This window comes from Astatotilapia calliptera, chromosome 19, assembly GCF_964374335.1.
Source record: "Astatotilapia calliptera chromosome 19, fAstCal68.1, whole genome shotgun sequence".
Classification (NCBI taxonomy): Eukaryota; Metazoa; Chordata; class Actinopteri; order Cichliformes; family Cichlidae; genus Astatotilapia; species Astatotilapia calliptera.
Window position 1 is genome coordinate 23172926 of NC_137440.1, and position 19771 is coordinate 23192696.

The window sequence follows — 19771 nt, forward strand, 5'->3', positions numbered from 1 at the left end:
TTATTGTCGTCCAAGTCAGAGCACCTGTTGCATATATGCTATCTCCAGCTTAATAATATGTTAGAATATATAGGAACGCTTAAATATGTAAGCACTCCTTATCCTTCCATCAATAACCTGCAGGGTATTGGAAGCGAGCGTCAAGTGTGCTGGAATAACAGCGGCATCTAGTGGCCTTATAGTAGAATTGCAAGTGTCGCCTGTTAAGACTGGGTTCATTCATTCACTGAGTCCATGAAGCAAATGAGGACACTTGGCATTCATAAATGGGCCACTCTGCAATTGCAGGACAATTTCTGTCCCACCCATGAATTTCAAAGTAACCCCTGTACAAAATACTAGAACACGCATTTGTTGTGTAAATTAAACATGTCCCGAGGCAAGTGTAGAAAAGGGGTTCCAAAATATTATTTAAAATACAAAATATCTCCAGGGAAACCTTCAAAAACTGTCACTTGTCTCTCGTCACAGCTTCTTGACAACCAAATTGCATGTCAAATACAACAATTAACATAAGTTATAAATCCACCTTTTCTTTTTGACTATGCTGACATGTGTCTCTTATACTTGTTAAACCATTTTATTTACATCAACATATTTTAAAGAAGACAACATGATATTATGAAAAGACAAATTCATTTCTTTCTTGCATTTCTTTATTTCTGCTACTCTAATTTTATAATTTTTTAATAAAATAATCATAAATGTTATTATTAACTCACAGGGGTTTAATCTATTGCCTTTGTAGTAGTTTGAATTATTGTATGAATAGTGCATTTGAGCAAAAACATATACAGGAGTTTCTTGTTACCATAAAAAAAATAATAAAAGGAACCCATTCACCAAAGTGCATCATAAATAAGTGTAATGTCTAGAAATGCTTGCTTTGCCTCTGCCTTTTATAAGATTGTTGCCAACACACAGTATGGGAAATGTGACATTTTAAGGCTAATCTGGCAGATGGATTTAAAGCTGAACATTGATAAAGACTCTTGGAAAAGCATGGTCTCTAGTGTGGGTGGGCTCACAAGAAGAGCTCAGGAAAAACTGACATGTTATAAGATACTCCACTGTTTTTCAGTTTAATTCTGTTCTGTTATATGCACTGTTCTCTTTGAAGAACAGTTTGAAGAAAATTCAAGAGCCGAATAAAATTTTTAATGAGATAAATGTAAGTAAAGTTAGGTAAATATAAAAAAAGCAACAGATTGAGATTCTTATTTCAGTAATCCAGTCATGCTGGTAATGTAACAAAAGGTATAATTGCACATGGAAAAAAGTGTTCAATTATTTTTCTTATTTTGCTCTTCAAAATAGTCACAGAAGAGCTGCCTGACTTCCTCATTATTACTTTGGTTCATGCTAGTAGAGAGAAGCTGTTTGTGGCTGGGTTGGGGACTCTCTGCCTCGGCCACCTCCACCTGCCACTCTGCTTTAAATGCGTCTCCGTGAGACTCGCACATGTTGTGCAGAATGCAGCAAGCCAGGATCATGGTGGGCACCACGTCCAGTCCGCAGTCGTTCCTCTTGCTGAGGCACTGCCAGCGTGCCCTCAGCCGCAGCAGCGCCTCCTGAGACACGCGCAGCGCTCGGGCAAGCCGTCCATTAAACAGCTGCTGCTGCTCCGTCAGTGCCGCGTGACTCGCCGTCCTGCCCTGTTCCTCAGGATAGGCCTTCATCAGCCAGCTCTGGAGCGGGTAACAGGCCTCACCCAGCAACACATACCTGGATGTGATAAATGAGTGTCATTTATTTAATGCCTGGAACACCTGAAATAGACAAAAACACTCAACACTACTACATTTCACAGTTTGCAAATTTGCATTATCTTTATTGGCCAGCAGGTGGCAACATTAAAAAGACGTGCAGTTGTACAGAAGTTTATAGGAAAACAAGCTTAGGTTTCCTTTGCCCTGTGACCTCAGTAAATATAAGAGTCAGAAAAGAGGATTATAGTGTCCTTGGGTTCAAAACATCAATGTGGCAACAATAAAAATGGTCATCCAACTAAAGGATGACATCACAGTGTCTACATTTGCTTGTTACACAAAGGCCATGTGAAAACCTGACATACATGAGGAAAAAAACAACTTGAATGCCTGAAAAATGTGACTGAATTTCTTCTGTTAACTCTACCTGAGTGATTTTCCCATGAAGGTAGGTGGCGGGGCAGGTGAGAGTCCACCCTCGGCGGCTGTTGCCCATAGCGAAGAGTTCTGTAAGATCTCAGCTGGATCTGTCCCGCCTGGGAAACTGGCACATACATCCCAGAAGTGCCCCCGACCGCTAACAGCCACCTAAAACAGTGAAGGCACACAGAGGCAAACAGTCGGACTCTGATTGGATAACCCGCAAGCTTGTAATTGCAGTGACATAAATGGGCGCTTTCGTCACCTGCGACATGACTGAGAGCCAGCCGGCGGGGTTGGCGTAGTCAGACGCGTTGTTTGATGGGGTGATAATAGCTGTGTGGAGTGTTGCTATAGCAGCGACGCAGTGAGGGAAACCCCAGTGAGACAGGAACAGCTGAGCTGAATCCTCCAGCTCCTGCTCACCTGGCGATCGGAGGTAGATGGAGCTGAGGAGCGCCACGATGGCGTGACACATGTCTCTAACGCACCTGCACACGGTCGACTTCCCCACACCGAACAAGGCGCTGATGGTGCGGTACTCGATGTTGGATGCCAGGCGCCACAAAGCTACAGCTACACGCTTCTCCACGGGCAGTGCCAGGCGGAAACTGGTGTCCCGTCGAGCCAGGCGGGGCCTCAGCTTGTCGCAGAGGTAGAAGAACGTCTCTCGGTTCATGCGAAACTTATCCAGCCAATCAGAGGGCTGGAATTCTGTCATGACAACCCGCTCCCACCAGTCTGTGCTTGGAGTGGTGGTCCAGGGACGAGTGCGGATGCGGGCATTGGAGCGGACGCCTCCCGCTATCATCATCTACAGCGACAAACATAAAAACAAAATTAAAATTACTTCCCTCTGAAATATCCAAAATCTGTCACATTTTTTAACATAATGTTTGCTTTTTTTGATCCCAGCAGTAGTTATTCAATCAGATAATTTTTTAAATTCATATTTACCACAAAGGTAATTTTAGTGATCTATTAAGTCAGCACCTTTTTGGCAAGCCCCTTGTTTTAAACATGCTGCCGTTGATATAGCAGAAAATTTGAGGATATTGTATTCTTGGACTCATGTAATAACATGTCAACATTTAATATGGTTTTGGCACAATCAAATGGTTAAACTGAGTTTACCCATGTAACAAAATATTATTTTCCAGTACATTATGTAATAACTGGGGAGATATGAAGTTGGTCCTAGTGATGAAGTTTACAGATTTTTTGATAGTTGTCAAATTTAAATTGTTGCTCATTTGATATACAAATGCAAATGGTGAAGCAGATTTTTTAGAAATATACACTGTAAAGCTTATTACATTATTATTACATAACACATTTATTAGAGCACCACCCAATGTAAGTTTATGCCACAGCTATGCTACATTAACAGTACTGGTAAATACCAAAAACATAGGCACACACACACACACACACACACACACACACACACACACACACATATATATATATATATATACATACAAACATAACATAACAAAACATTACATAAAAATATATATACATACATATATAAAATTTCCTGCAAGGGTTAATCCACCAATATGCACAAGGTCTTTCATCAAAATGATCTATTTACGTTGTAATATTATACTAAACAGAAATTCTGAGTTAGAGATGGCAAAAAATAACACAAAAAACCTTCTTGTGTCAGTAACAATCTTCCATACTTGTACTTGTTTTCAGTGTAATGTTGTTTATTTGATGACTATCTTTTTCATTATCCCAACATAATATCATCAAGGTTGCTGTGATTTGTAAAATATATCTGTATAAGTAGATATAGAAATTTCCCAAATATACCATAAAAACAAAAGTTTACAAGGGGAAAATCCAACAGCTGGTATCTGCATATCTGTCCTTTTTTTTTTAATGAATTAAACATTTCAGAAAATGTAACACCCTATTTAACAAGAACAAAAACCTGCATATAACAGACCTAATTCATAGCTAATGGACAGCTGTTAGCAGCTTGACTGTGGCTGCTCTGACATATTTTCAAGTTTAAATGCAGGTAGGCCCACAGTCTCTGGTTTTAGTGCTTTTATATGACTGTAAATGTGAGATTTAAGAGTTTTGAAGTGTTGGTCGTGTACAACGTGACTTTATTAAAAGCTTTGACGTTTTGCAGACAGATAATACACTATATTAGTTAAGAGCACTTGACATGTTGATGTGTTATTATTTTAAGCCCCTATAGAGGGGGACTGACCATGAGCATCCTCCTCTGTCTCTGGAAGAAGTACTGGCGGTGTCTGATGCGTCTTTGGATCTCGTTGCGTCTCTGAATGTTTGCGTCGTTTATGTCTCTCATGCGCTTCAGCAGCATGTAAGTCACGAGAAACATCAAAGAGCGCAGCTGCTCCTCCTCTTCCATTATTCCAGCTTTACCCGGGAGGCGACACTACTGCGGGTAACATGTCAGCCTGGTTAAAGTACAGCCTCTCTCATTCCACTTCCGCTTTCTGCTTGTTTATGTCTGGGTGTGAGTGGTGCTGCCATCCAGTGGCTGTCAAGACGAGTAGGGTACTGCACATCTCTCAGTGCTGATGAAGCTCTCTATATTGTTTTAGCATTCAGGGTTGTAGTGCTTTGGAAACAGTGATGTAAGCATCTGACATTCTTCGAGACTGACAGAAACTGGTTATCATTAAATGCGTTAGGTACTAGAAACGGGTTCACCGATGTCTCTTCCACACTCTTGAAACTTTGCAGAGAGACATGGAAAACCTTCTTTTGACAGGACATGCAGACGTGCCATCCTGGAGGAGCTGGACTACCTGTGCCGCGTGAATCCAAGTACCGTCTCATGCTACCACTAGGAGCGTTGATAGGAAGGATAAGGAGAGTGCAATAGTCTTTGTTCTTCAAAATATTTCATATTAGGGGTTGTCTTGTTGCCACTCTGTGGCGACTTTTGCGACTTTCATTTGCACCAAAGCAGGTGAAATGGACTCACAGTGGTTTATACTTCCTAACTGGACAGAATAATATCCCTGAAGTGTGTTGTGTTGTCTCTCTACACTCCCCAGTGATCTTTTACTTTGTAATTTAAAAGTTCATTTAACATCAAACCTCTTCAATGTGTAGACAGCGTATTTGATGCTTTACTGTTAAGACATCTACAGGAAGCGGTGTCTGAAAAGGGCTGGGAAAATCATCAAAGACCCCAGTCACCCATCACATGGACTCTTCACCCTCCTGCCCTCTGGGAGGCGCCACAGGAGCCTCCGGACTAAGACCACCAGGTACCGGAACAGCTTCTTCCCCACAGCTGTCAGACTCCTGAACTCTGCCTCCTGACATCTGACCCACGTTAAACTCATGGACTGAACATACACACACCCACAATGGACAACTGTACCCTCAAACACAATAATAACATGGACTGAACCACCACTCACAACCACTAGCACTTTATATAGCCTCTGTAGAAACTATCTACACCCTCACTTATCTTAACTGCACTAATGTATAGCTCTGTGTAAATAATCATTCTGTACATTCGATAATCTTTAATCCTACAACTGTTTACAACTTGCATAGTTCCCATTTCTGTATAGCTGTATATCCCAGATTCTGTAAAGTTATTTATTTCATATTCTGTATAGTTTTTCATATTTATATCCTGTTCATATCCTGTACATAGCTTGTACTCACTACAGCCTGTACATACTTATAGTTATAGAATATTCACAACATACTTCATACCGTGTACATTATAACATACCATAATAGACCCATTTCTGTAATATACTCACATATCTATATTATTGCTAATATATATTGTAATATATCTATATCACTAAAGCACTTCTGGATGGATGCAAACTGCATTTCGTTGCCCTGTACCTGTGCATGTGCAATGACAATAAAGTTGAATTCTATTCTATTCTATTCTATTCTATTCTATCTGGCAATGTTTTCTCTATGTAAGTCATGCATGATGAATGATGTTATATTGTGTACACATTAAACAAAAATAGTTCAGTACTATCCTAAATGCTTCTTCCTGCACTGCCTTTTGTGTTCAGTATAGCCTCAGTGAATGACAAAAAGTGAGCTATTTAAAAGAGGACCATTTATTACAGCAGTGTTTATTTCACTAGTAATGCTCTCTGCTCCAAGCATTTCAATAAATAGGTTCAAAAACAGTGACTCTCTGTCAGAAGAAATACTGATTTCGAGGAATAGGAACTCCTGTTTTGCAAAAAGAACTCCAGTGTGCAGTTCCTCAATAGTGCTATGAATAGTGAAAAAACAACATGTTTTCGACTGGACTTGCTGAGTGTAATGTGAGCCTTAAGAGGAGATGATGTCTGTGCAGGTGTTTATTACTGAATAACAGTAAGGTTAGAGGTTACAGAAGGTGAATATTAGCGAATCATTTACATGTGGATATGCTTTAGATTCTTGTACATTCTTCAGTCATACAAAGACTTAGGACACAACTTTCACTCGAGTGATGAACAACTCTGCAGCTGCGTTTTCAAACTCTTTTGCATCCATGTTTCCGCCAGGCCCCTGTGTCTGTGCACCAGCCATGGCCTGAGCCAGCTTGCAGGGAGAGATCTTGGCACTGGCCTCGAGGTAGCGGATAGCCTTCACATTAGCTTCAGGGCAGGAATTCACTTTAGTGTTTGCGTTGGCACAGTAGTTTGTGTCAGAGCCCTGGGAAGTCTCTAGCGCTTCTTTCAAGGTCCCCAGTACGGCCAGGCACAACGCCCGAGAGGCAGTGCCCTCACCTGGGCAGCACACCTCGGCGTAAAGCCTTTGAGCCTGTCGGATGTAGTCTGAGAAAACGGCACACGTGAGCACGCCATGACGGAAGACATCATAGGGGACGGCTTCATGGTCGTGACAATGGAGGCGTCGCAGGAGGGGAGCAGAGGTGGATGCAGGGACTCCACCCTCGCTGCACAGGCATTGCAAGGTCTGAGTGTAGAGGCCGCCTCTCACTCCTCCTCCTCCAGCGGGGCTGTCGGTGCAGGGGCCATCGGGGCCTTCAGAAAACTCTCCTGCACATGTTTGAGGTCCAGTGAGGTTTAGGAGGTCGTAGGCCACACGGACGTTGTTGCTGAATGCTGATCTGAGGAGAAAGGTGGAATAAAAGAGATCAAATTATTCTTTAGTCTGTAGCAGAGTTATTACAGTTTCATATTTTCTGATTAGTTTTTATTTTTATTTCATTTGGATTCTTTGTTTTTAATTCAGTTTAGTTTTAGTTAGTTTCCAGAGTGGAAGTTGTCTCAGTTTAGTTTTTATTGTTTTAAAATGTTCACTTTAAATTTGTTTTCTATTACCTTTAGCTTTATTTTTAGTCTTTTTAATTATTATTTTGTGGATGGCATATGTCACAGGAAAGACTCGGGGAAAATCAGTACAAATATTACATTAAAAACATTTTTGAAAGCAGTTGACACACAGTCTCATAGACATCCAGACTCTGAATAAACATGCCTATCAGTGCCTCGTCAGGCAAGTTGTAATAACATTTTACCAGACTAAGAAATATAATGATATTTTCTCTATATTTCTTTTATTCTAATTAATTTTCCAAATCCACAAAATTGTTTCAATTTTGTTTAGTTTTCCTTTCATTTTATCACTGCAGGAAATAAATCATAATCAGGAGAGAGATGATAGAGCAGTTTCTTACGTCTCTAAACCAGAACACTACGGTGGGCTGTAAGGACTAATGAATATGCAAATAATGGATATACGGCATTAAAAAAAAGCCTGTTTCTGGAGAAAGATGACTTTACAAATATTAGTTAAAATCTAAATACTTCTAAAGCTGTTGAATAGAGCTTATATAGGGAAGAACGTTAATGTGAGGAACAAATTCGTTTGACATGTATGTTCCACCCTGTTGCTGAAAAACATACAGCACGTTGTCCATCACCATACTTTTACTTACATTCATTTATTTTTAAAATTCCAAAGGAAAACAAAATCAAGAGAATAAAAGAGAACATGAGAATCAAACAGACTATTAAGCATTAGTCAGTCTGATAGTCTGACAGAGTTTTTCCCGTAAAAATAATATAATATAATACAATAGCTGCTCTTCTAAATACTGATATGTATTATGTTTGAAAATTCAACAGTTCTCCGTCAATACACACTGCTTTCATCCGCATTGCTGTCGAATATAAGACCATAAACCTCTGTATTTTGTCCGGACCTCTGGGAGTGATGGGCCAGCCGCAGGTGCCACAGAGCCCGGTTGAGACGCTGCTGCTCCTGCGCTCCTGCGCTCACAGTGCCGGTGTTCACCTGCTCCTCGTCGCCGCAACCACCCGAGCCGGCGGCTGTCACGGATGCAAGGTTGCAGAAGTGGTCTGCAAGGAACCCGATGGGATCGTCTGATCTGGCTTCGACCATTTTGAGGATAGCTCCGCGGAGCAGATCTCCCACCCCTGCCTGTGACAGAAACTCCCTGTCGCTGTCCGATTTGGTGGCTTTACCCGCGGGCATCCCCGGAGGATTAACCCCGGACCGGCGTTTCTCCTTGTCCGCCATTACTGTTGACGTCCCGTGTCGCAGCAACGGCAGCGGAAGTGATGAAAACCCGGTTGGCGTTCAAGAAAACGTCGCAAAATTAAACCACCTCTTTGTCTGGCTCGTTGTAAACAATATACAAGTCGACTGTTTATTCTACCACTCACATCACATCAAAAGGCATTCTTAAAACAAAAATATAAACATATTCAAAAAAAAATATTTAATTAAATTCCACATGCACATATTCAAGAATAGGGTACATTTTCAGTTGGCTTACAATGGGATTGTGATTTCATGTATAGGAAAAAGGCACTTATATGATTGCATGTGTGAATGAGACCTGTGGTTAGAAAATCCTCTGAGTGCTTATACAGAGTGGATAAGTGCTATGTAAGTAGTGCTTTAAATGTTTATTTTAGAGTTCATTTTGCTACTGGTAGGTTCAAAGGAGATATCAGCTGTTTAGAAATGACAGCCAATAATATTATTCTTGATGTAACTGAAAAATTTGGCTTGATTTATTTATATTCAAGAAAATATATAGTATATTTATATTATTTATTATATATTTATATTTCGGTTCCTTCAATGGATGTGACAAGAACAGAAGTCACATGACCATTGCTGTACTCACCGAGTGACCCAAAGGGACAGGTTTGTTTTATGAGAATACAAAAAATGCTGATATATATTAGAACAAGTGATGCAGTTTGTTAAAATAGATGTGCATGTATTCTTTTTATTTAAAGATAAGATTAGTTGACCAATACATTTTTAATTTTCCAACACTAAATGTCTAAAATATGGCTGTGGGACAAAGCAAATATAACAAAACATTACATAAAAAGTGTAGTTTTATGTAGTTTTTCATGTTAAAAAATAGCAACTTATCTGTGATTACATTTTTTGTATATATATATTTAATGGTACTTTTGTATTTTAGTGCATGTGCAGCAGATTTGATTTTACTTTGGCTTTACGCTATAAAAGATAAAAGTATACATACCTGCTCAAAAATAGACTAATATTTCGATAAAGGTTCCAAGCAAGTTGAACGCTTTTGGTAGTCATCAACAAGCCTTCGGCATTATTCAGACTTGATCTTTGGCCAGTCTTCTCAGCAGAATTGGTAGAGTTCATTTAAATTGGTTGGTGAAGAGAGACCTGAGCGTAGAAGTGAAACTCTGGATTTCCTGGTAAATCTTCATTCCTACTCTCACCTGTGGTAGTGACTGAAAGAAGGATGTTGTGGATACAAGCAGAGGAAATGAGTCTCCTTCAAATGGTGGCTGGACTCTACCTTAGAGATAGGGTAATGAGCTTGGTTATTTGAGAGGGACTTGGGAGGGAGCCGCTGCTCTTCCACATCAAATGGAGCTAGTTGAGGGGATTTAAGTATCTGATTAGGATGCCTCTTGAACACTTAAGCAAAACAGTTTGTCCCAGGACTGGAGAGATTATAAATCTCTCAGCTATAGACATTCTCTCTTTTTCATCTATATAAATGGTAAATGGCCTGTATTTATATAGCGCTTTACTAGTCCCTAAGGACCCCAAAGCGCTTTACATATCCAGTCATCCACCCATTCACACACTGGTGATGGCAAGCTACATTGTAGCCACAGCCACCCTGGGGCGCACTGACAGAGGCGAGGCTGCCGGACACAGGCGCCACCGGGCCCTCTGACCACCACCAGCAGGCAACGGGTGAAGTGTCTATATATATATATATATATATATATATATATATATATATATATATATATATATATACACATATATACACATATACACACATATATATACACATATACACACATATATATACACATATACACACATATATATACACATATACACATATATACACATATATATATATACACACACATATATACACACATATATATACACACATATATAAAAAAAAAAAAACACCCAGCACGCCCCTGCGGGTGGTTTATCCTTCAAGCTCGGGTCCTCTACCAGAGGCCTGGGAGCTTGAGGGTCCTGCGCAGTATCTTAGCTGTTCCCAGGACTGCGCTCTTCTGGACAGAGATCTCCGATGTTGTTCCCGGAATCTGCTGGAGCCACTCGCCTAGCTTGGGAGTCACCGCACCTAGTGCTCCGATTACCACGGGGACCACCGTTACCTTCACCCTCCACATCCTCTCGAGCTCTTCTCTGAGCCCTTGGTATTTCTCCAGCTTCTCGTGTTCCTTCTTCCTGATATTGCTGTCATTCGGAACCGCTACATCGATCACTACGGCCGTCTTCTTCTGTTTGTCTACCACCACTATGTCCGGTTGGTTAGCCACCACCATTTTGTCCGTCTGTATCTGGAAGTCCCACAGGATCTTAGCTCGGTCATTCTCCACCACCCTTGGGGGCATCTCCCATTTTGACCTCGGGACTTCCAGATTATACTCGGCACAGATGTTCCTGTACACTATGCCGGCCACTTGGTTATGGCGTTCCATGTATGCCTTGCCTGCTAGCATCTTGCACCCTGCTGTTATGTGCTGGATTGTCTCTGGGGCATCTTTACACAGCCTGCACCTGGGGTCTTGCCTGGTGTGATAGACCCCAGCCTCTATGGATCTTGTGCTCAGAGCTTGTTCTTGTGCTGCCATGATTAGTGCCTCTGTGCTGTCTTTCAGTCCAGCTTTGTCCAGCCACTGGTAGGATTTCTGGATATCAGCCACCTCCTCTATCTGCCGGTGGTACATACCGTGCAGGGGCCTGTCCTTCCATGATGGTTCCTCGTCTCCCTCCTCTTTCTTGGGTTTCTGCTGCCTGAGGTATTCACTGAGCACTCGGTCAGTTGGGGCCATCTTCCCAATGTATTCTTGGATGTTCCTTGTCTCATCCTGGACTGTGGTGCTGACACTCACCAGTCCCCGGCCCCCTTCCTTCCGCTTAGCGTACAGCCTCAGGGTGCTGGACTTGGGGTGAAACCCTCCATGCATGGTAAGGAGCTTTCTTGTCTTTATGTCAGTGGCTTCTATCTCCTCCTTTGGCCAGCCTATTACCCCAGCAGGGTACCTGATCACGGGCAGGGCGTACGTGTTGATGGCCCGGATCTTGTTCTTACCATTCAGCTGACTCCTCAGGACTTGCCTGACCCTCTGCAGGTACTTGGTGGTTGCAGCTTTTCTAGCGGCCTCTTCATGGTTCCCATTCGCCTGCGGGATCCCCAAGTACTTGTAACTGTCCTCTATGTCTGCAATGTTGCCTTCTGGTAGTTCAATCCCCTCAGTTCTGACTACCTTCCCTCTCTTTGTTACCATCCGACTACACTTCTCCAGTCCGAACGACATTCCAATGTATAGCCTGGTAGTGTGGATCAGTGAATCGATGTCTCGTTCACTCTTGGCATACAGCTTGATGTCATCCATGTACAGGAGGTGGCTGACAACTGCTCCGTTCCGTAGTCGGTATCCGTAGCCAGTCTTGTTAATGATCTCACTGAGGGGGTTCAGGCCTATGCAGAACAGCAGTGGGGACAGAGCATCTCCTTGGTAGATCCCGCACTTGATGATGACTTGTGCTATGGGCTTGGAGTTGGCCTCTAGTGTTGTACGCCACATCCCCATTGAGTTCCTGATGAAGGCTCTTAGGGTCCCATTGATCTTGTACAATTCTAGGAATTCCAGTATCCAGCTGTGGGGCATTGAGTCATAGGCCTTCTTGTAATCAATCCAGGCAGTGCACAGGTTGGTCAGTCTGGTCTTGCAGTCTCTGCTGATTGTTCTGTCTACCAGTAGCTGGTGTTTTGCGCCTCTGGTATTCTTGCCAATTCCTTTCTGTGTCCCGCTCATGTATTGACCCATGTGTCTGTTCATCTTAGCCGATATGATGCCTGACAGGAGCTTCCATGTAGTACTGAGGCAGGTTATTGGTCGGTAGTTGGAGGGGACCGGTCCCTTCTTGGGATCCTTGGGGATCAGGACCGTCCGGCCTTCAGTTAGCCATTCCGGGTGTCTCTCGTTAACTAGCAGCTGGTTCATTTGTGCTGCCAGACGCTCGTGGAGTGCAGTCAGCTTCTTCAGCCAGTAGGCATGAACCATGTCGGGCCCTGGTGCTGTCCAACTCTTCATACTGGAGACCCTTTCTTGGATATCTGCCACTGTGATGGTTACTGGACCCTATTCAGGGAGGTCGCTGTGGTCTGCCCTCAGATCCTCTAGCCACTGAGCATTGCCGTTATGGTTTGCATCCTTCTCCCATATGCTCTTCCAGTATTGCGCCGTCTCCAGCCTTGGTGGTGCTGTTCTCTTATTGTTCCCTTGCCACTGAGAGTACACCTTTGCTGGTTCTGTGGAGAACAGCTGGTTTATTCTCCTGCCTTCTATCTCTCTGGTGTACCTCCTCAAGCGGCTGGCCAAGGCTGTGAGTCTTTGCTTGGCAGTTTCCAAGGCCTCAGGTATGGACAGCTTGCTGTATTTCTTAGGCACCTTATTTGTCGCACCTTTCTGCAACTCCGTTAGTTGGCTAACCTCCCTCCGTGCTACTTTGATCTTGCCCTCTAGCCTCCTTCTCCATGGAGAAGGAGGCTAGAGCACTAACAAGCTGATCTACAATATATATATACATACACACTATATATATATATATACATACACACATATATATATATATACATACACATATATATATATATACATATATATATATATACATATATATATATATATACATATATATATATATACATATACGTATATATATATATATACATACATACATACATACATATATACATATATACATATATATATACATATATATATATATACATATATATATATACATATATATGTATACATATATATATACATATATATATGTATACACATATATATATATACACATATATATATATATATATATATATATATATATATATATATATATATATATATATATATATATATATATATATATATATATATAAATATATATATAAGTATATTTGAAAATCCAAAAATGAATGACTCGAGACAATATAAGTTCAGATGACACCATTCAGGAGTTTATTGTATATAAACAGTTCAAGACACTACAAAAAAGTAGTGATAGACTGCACTGTTGTACAAAAACAGTAAGGTAAAAAGATGGTCCAGTGTAATGTTAATTTAAATAACAAATACAGCAGGTACTACATCCGTTTTTCACAGGAACAGCTGTTTCACAGATAAAAGATAGTGTACAATGTGCAAACTTTGAAAACTACTGTGATTTAAACACAAGCAGTTAGAAAATTTACTCAAGTTTACAATTGTAAAGTTAATACTTTAAAATATGTAAACAAACTAACAAACAAACTTGCCTTTTCAGGGCCCATATAAGTGCTGTACGTGGGCTTTATAAAGCATACTGAAACTCAGTAAATCTAGTTAACTGGGCCAAATTGATGTCGCAACAACAGCTTAGTCAATGAGGGAACTTGTTCTTTTGATTCAAAGTTCAGTTTGGTTCTGCAGTGTCTCAGTTATAATGCACATGCTGTGTGGTCCATGTGTGCATATACGCCATTTGTTAGAGGAATGTGATTTCCGTTGACTACGGGAACTTTCTTCAAAGAAGCCACATCATTGTTGACACAGGTTTCATGTGGGGGCAGGAAGTTTCTCTGCAGCTTGTGCTCCAGCAGCATGTGGTTCTGAGGAGGAAGACCAAGGCACGCCCTGAAAAGAAAGGAGATAGATACTGTAACTAAAACTGAGGAATATCAATCGCCTCAATCCTGAAAATCCCTCTGTTGAATCAACATGCAGCCTTTTAGACACAGAAAATCAAACAGATCAACTCACCTCATGATGTTCTCAATGGAGGCCCTCTGGCGGAAAAAGGCATTGACAACTGGAGTTCCTGATGGGACAAGAGGAGCCTTGCATAGGAAGGAGAGCAGTGATAAGACGCTGTGGAAAGACTGGAAGTTCTCTTCACCCTGGGGCTTTACAGTCACACGCTGGCAAAGCTCTGTCAGCATCACCAGGTCCAGGATGATTGGGCTGGCAAGTAGAGAGTCCTGTTAGAGAGGAAGCAAGAAGAAGTGAGTGAGCACTGTGTACTAGAATTAGAAGGTATACATATGTATAGAAGACAAACACCATTCTTTTTAATGACTGGACCAAAATATATGCACAACTTTGAACAATAAGCTAAATAATCATAATCAAAACCAAAATAATTTAAATTATTATTTTTTTTATCATAAATAATTAGTCATAGTAACACATCTACAGAAGATTGGTGCCGTTTCTAAAATTGTCTGTCAATGTGGCTTTTTTTGTACCAGTAGAGGGAGCCAAAGTTCTGCATTAAAATATACTTAATTACATTTTGTTGCTATAAATTCTTAATAACAAGTAAAAATGAACCCAAATGGACTGAATTAGTGGGAAATATTATGCTCATGAACATAAACAAAATCAGTGTGATGTTTTTATGTAGGGGGGTGAGGAGCTTCATCTGTTGAACAATTCAGATTTGGTGGAACCTCTTTGTTTCCGATGCTGTCAACAGAAACAGACTGACCTCACAGGTATTGTGCAGCGCAATAGTGTTGATCCCTCCCATCATTATTTCAGAAGTGTATTCATCCATGGCACGCTTGCTGTCTCCCACATATGGGACATATTTGATAACCACCTGAAAGAAAATAGAGACAGTCTGTCAGCTGATGTCTGTAAATACTGACACGGAGCTTGTCATCTGTCTGTGTTTGCGTCGTTCTCACTTACACAGTGGTCAGGTTTCTCTCCTGGCTCGTACAGTATGGGGTTGGACTGGACCATGTCGTCAACCACATTGCTCTTAGAGATCTCTTTGGAGCGGAACTGCTGTGGAGCCGACAGGTTTTTCCCATCGTTGTTGCCAAGGTGATTGTAGCTGACAATGGATGTTGGCTGTCAAAAGCAGAGAAACGTATTAAGTTGTTGTTTATAAGATAAAGTTACACTTTAATTGTATATACCTATAATATAACAGATGCTAATTCTCTTTGGAGAATTCAGACAAGTGGCTCAGTCTCATTAATCCTCACCTTGATCCCTGCACTGACCAGGAAGTCCACAAACACTGACTTGATCTTAGTCTGACCAGACTTGAAGTCATCACCGCCGATGAACACGCCTCTCTGCATGGCCAGCTCTACTGCTCCTGGGACAAAAGTATTCTGTGGGGAGCCATTGATGTAGGCGCAGCCCTCCAGTATACTGGCCACTGCAAACAGAGTGGAGGGGGAGACCTCTGCAGCTCCGGCCTGATGGATGAAGGGAAAACAAAGACACGATAGCTGTTACTGAGCATGTCATCATATTACGCTTAGTAGGAACGCTTGACTACAGTTCCCCTGAGACTCTTTACATCACGTCGGTAAAACATCTCTCTTGTTGACTTCATGACTATCTTAAATTGAGCTATTTGCTGAGGATCAGAAGTCTGTGAAATAGACTCTTATCATTGCTGACAGCAGTACAAGCATGCTCAAGGAAGATGATAAAATAAGAACTTGGCCAAGAGGGGCGAATCATAATTTTCTTTCCCCTGATCTGATATAAAAGGAATTGCTGTCTATTTCAGACTCATTAAGACATTTCATTTACAAATCCAAAGTGTGTTAGAAGGGCTAATCTTTTCATCCTCTAAGCTTCATTAATCAGTAAATGTAATGAAGGATTACTGTTTGGTCCTAAGCATTAGAAAGAAATTAAAGTTGAGTGGGTGATTGATGATAACCACTGACCACCAACACAGTTTAAGTTGGCTCATTATTGTGATTTGCACTCAAACTTGATTCTGGATTTATTCTTATGGCCATTGATCTCACCTGGATTGCAGCCAGCAGGTTCTTGGCAGAGTCGTTGACTCCTGGGATGATATCACAGAAGCGCTCGGTGTTGGCGGTCCACAAAACAATGACTTTGTCCACACCACTGGCCTGACGGAAGTCTCTTATGTCAGCTGTAATTCGCTCCATCTGGAAGATCGTGTACTCTTTGAGACAAATTGCAAGAGGAAAAAAAGTAGACAGATGAATAAAAAGGGGAGTGAGAGACTTTTATTACCTGCTCCGCCATGGTGCCAGTGAGGACATTGTCTGCGCGACTCTCCTGATTTGCAGCAATGAACTCTGGAATGTAGATTGATGGTCTGGGTTTCAGGCAGCTCATGTGTGGTTGCAGCTGCTCTTGTAAAGACCAGTCAAGCACCTGAGCTCGCTCCATTGCACTGCCCAGATCCAATGAAGAGATATCCCAACCTAACAAAAAAAAAAAAAAAAGAGGGAGAAAAAAATTATTTTTCAGAACTAAACAGGAAGGCTCACCTCTTTCAGCAATCCATTTGATCCTAAACTAGATTCTAGCATCTCTATGAAAGTGCTGGCTGTGCATGTGCTTCCTATAACATCATATGCACAAGGCTGTAAGTAATCCTGTTAAATAATCATAATAAATATTGACCAAAATAACTGTAATAATTTACAGAAGATCAGTGCAGTAACTTTTAGTTAAAACCTTCACCTTATGGACTCCCTATCCCTTTCATATGTTCTGGGATCAGTTTTCACAGCTGTCAACACTCCCATACTTGTCTGAACTTTCTCTCACACCCACACACCCCAGTCTTGAGTGTGTACACCCTGAGACGACTGTGTGGAATTGTTCTTACCATCAAACACAATGTCGTTAGGGTGCACCATGGGCAGGAGGTCCCGGAAGGGCACGTTAACCTCGCCCTCAAGCCCTGATCCCAGACAAACAGTAGAGGACTGCAGGAGGGAGCCGAAATAGTTCGCTTTCTGAGGGCAGAGAAAGCAAAAAGAATGTGATTTTAATCTCTGTATCGAATGTAATTCCCTATTTTTAATGGTAATTATAAATATATTAAGCAGTAATAACCAAAAATAGAAGGAACCAGCTCATAAATATTACTACAGATGTCCTTATAAGGGAAAATCCCTAAGTAAGTTAAGCCTTTAACCCTCCATTGAACATGTCAGTATAATCAGCTTATTATGAGGCTGTACTTCTGCAGCAGGGGACATACAGCACACTGTGTTTCTACAGCAGGACAAGAAGACTTGCTATTCATTCTGCAGTGGTAATTTTCACATCTCATTATAGCGTGCTGGTGGAATTCATTCACTCTCTTAAGTATTTGTATTTCTTTTATGTTATTAAATTGACCATACTTAGCATATGTCATATTCAATGAAATCGATTATTTGTGCAGCATGCGATCTATTTTAATGCAATAACTCACACAAAGTTGATTGGGAGGAGTTATTGTGCAGCAGGAACATCATATTACATTTTCTATTTGGTAGGTTTTTACTAATGTGTGGCTTCTTCATTTCAAATAGTAATACCATAAAAAAAGTCTATGCAAATCCTTCCGGAGCATACACTTATGTGCGTATTTGTGACACCCGTCTCACCTTTACTCCGTTTTTAGTCTTCCAGGTAAGACCCAGTTTGTTGGCCAGTACGGCCGCTGTGACTGTGGTCCCGTTATTGCCTCCCCAGCCCACCAGCATCACTCCCAGCCGAGGCACACGGCGCTCGGTGCGGATCGTCATCTCAGTGGTGCGGGGGGTCACCTGTGACGGACAGAGCGCGGGTTAGCTGGGGGCTAAACGCGCACACATAACTATAAATGTAAATCACTTACCGTGACTTTGTTCCCATCTCTGTGCACCGACGAGGTCTGGTAAGAGTACTGAGCCTCAATGTGAGAGTCAGTGTACTTCACATTAGGGCTGTTGACCTGAACGTTCACGGACATGGCTGCAGAGTCTGAAAGAAAGAGGAGGAACAATTACATCATCTCCACACGGAAATTAACCTAGCGGAAAAAGCTGCCTTTCACTAACACATCACATTTAATCGACGATAATGGCACACGTGCGGAAAACAACAATTGGGTGTTATTATTCTAAGCCTGAGAGCTCTAACGCTTTCTAAGAAAAGTCGTTTTTTCTCCTCTGCCCTCCGATAAACAGCTGGTAAATTTTCTACGAAAATCCTAACAAACCGGTTTTTGTGTTTGGTCGTTCGATGGTGGAGCAGTCAAATTAAGAGAAAGCGGAAAATAAGTGAACCAAACCGGTAAACTCCCTCACCTTTGCACGGAATAAGTGTAAAAGTATCTAAAATGAGACTGCTTCCCGGCGTATAGCTGACAGCTCTTCGCTTCAACGACTGTAAATTTCCGCTCTCTTTAATTTGAAAGCGTCGGTTATGGTCTTCGTCCAGTTGGTGTCAGCCACGAGCTCGAGAGGTTCCCTCGTAGGACGGCTTCAGTGCCACAAGCCAATCCGAGCGCTCGGTCGCACTTTTATAGCTGATGCTGAGGGAGACGTCCGAGGACATCAGCAAATGGCCGGGCTTGTTTCCACTCACGTTTCTTCACATGAGGTGAAAAATTTCCATTCCGGAGAGTTCTCGGTGAAACCACAAAGGCCGGTGGTGAGGATTTGCTGGCTTTTAGATGTTTCTAGATTTTCCTGCAACTTCCCCTGCAGCGTCTAAGTATTTTTCCATAACATGTAGTGGAATAAAACAAAGAATGATATTGTATCGTATTAATACGATACAACATCAAGCATATTTCGGCTGTAATTGTTCATTGTAGTTCATAAAATGCATTTGATATTTTTGAATATGATAAATTACAATAGGTCACAATGTTATGCGTTTATTTTATTTTGTTTTTTCTTCCTAAAGGGTTTTGCTGCGAATTTTCCTACATTCTTAAATGCAAAACATCTTCAAACGCAGAAATACCGAGTTGGGAAATTGCAGGACGTTTAACTGAGAATAAAACAACGATAAAGAAAAACTCCGCTTTTAGCAAAAGCAGTAGGAAATTATGAAATTATTTTATACACTGTTTTATTCACTTTTATACAGTGCTAAAAAAAACAACCCAAAACAAATAACAATAATAGCAACAAAACCGGGGATGGTCGATCATCATAGAATAACACAATCTGTTAGAAAGAATAACCCACTGTGAATCTATTTCACCTGCTTCGATACACCTCAAAGTAATAATATCAGAAGCAACAATAAGACCCCCCCCAAAAAAACCAACCAAACAAACAA

The 19771-nt window shown here is 41.3% G+C and overlaps 3 protein-coding genes across 3 annotated transcripts; all 3 read right to left on the reverse strand.

Moving 5' to 3' along the window:
- Nucleotides 1-638: 638 nt before the first annotated feature.
- On the reverse strand, nucleotides 639-4621 carry LOC113011722 (uncharacterized). Its single transcript, XM_026151404.2, has 4 exons — nucleotides 4360-4621; nucleotides 2395-2943; nucleotides 2137-2297; nucleotides 639-1725 (listed from the first exon to the last, which is right to left on the reverse strand). Exons 1-4 carry the CDS (start codon nucleotides 4522-4524, stop codon nucleotides 1284-1286), a joined length of 1317 nt encoding a protein of 438 aa, XP_026007189.1. The 5' UTR covers nucleotides 4525-4621; the 3' UTR covers nucleotides 639-1283.
- A 1839-nt stretch (nucleotides 4622-6460) lies between these two features.
- Nucleotides 6461-8793, reverse strand: tpgs1 (tubulin polyglutamylase complex subunit 1). Its single transcript, XM_026152361.2, has 2 exons — nucleotides 8335-8793; nucleotides 6461-7236 (listed from the first exon to the last, which is right to left on the reverse strand). The coding sequence occupies exons 1-2, from the start codon at nucleotides 8670-8672 to the stop codon at nucleotides 6588-6590; spliced, it is 987 nt and encodes a 328-aa protein (XP_026008146.1). The 5' UTR covers nucleotides 8673-8793; the 3' UTR covers nucleotides 6461-6587.
- A 4874-nt stretch (nucleotides 8794-13667) lies between these two features.
- On the reverse strand, nucleotides 13668-18974 carry LOC113012621 (inositol-3-phosphate synthase 1-A). The gene is made up of 11 exons (XM_026152911.2): nucleotides 18787-18974; nucleotides 18336-18460; nucleotides 18103-18264; nucleotides 17334-17463; nucleotides 16730-16923; nucleotides 16492-16641; nucleotides 15706-15924; nucleotides 15404-15568; nucleotides 15198-15311; nucleotides 14471-14688; nucleotides 13668-14344 (listed from the first exon to the last, which is right to left on the reverse strand). Exons 2-11 carry the CDS (start codon nucleotides 18447-18449, stop codon nucleotides 14149-14151), a joined length of 1662 nt encoding a protein of 553 aa, XP_026008696.1. The 5' UTR covers nucleotides 18450-18460; nucleotides 18787-18974; the 3' UTR covers nucleotides 13668-14148.
- Nucleotides 18975-19771: the final 797 nt, after the last annotated feature.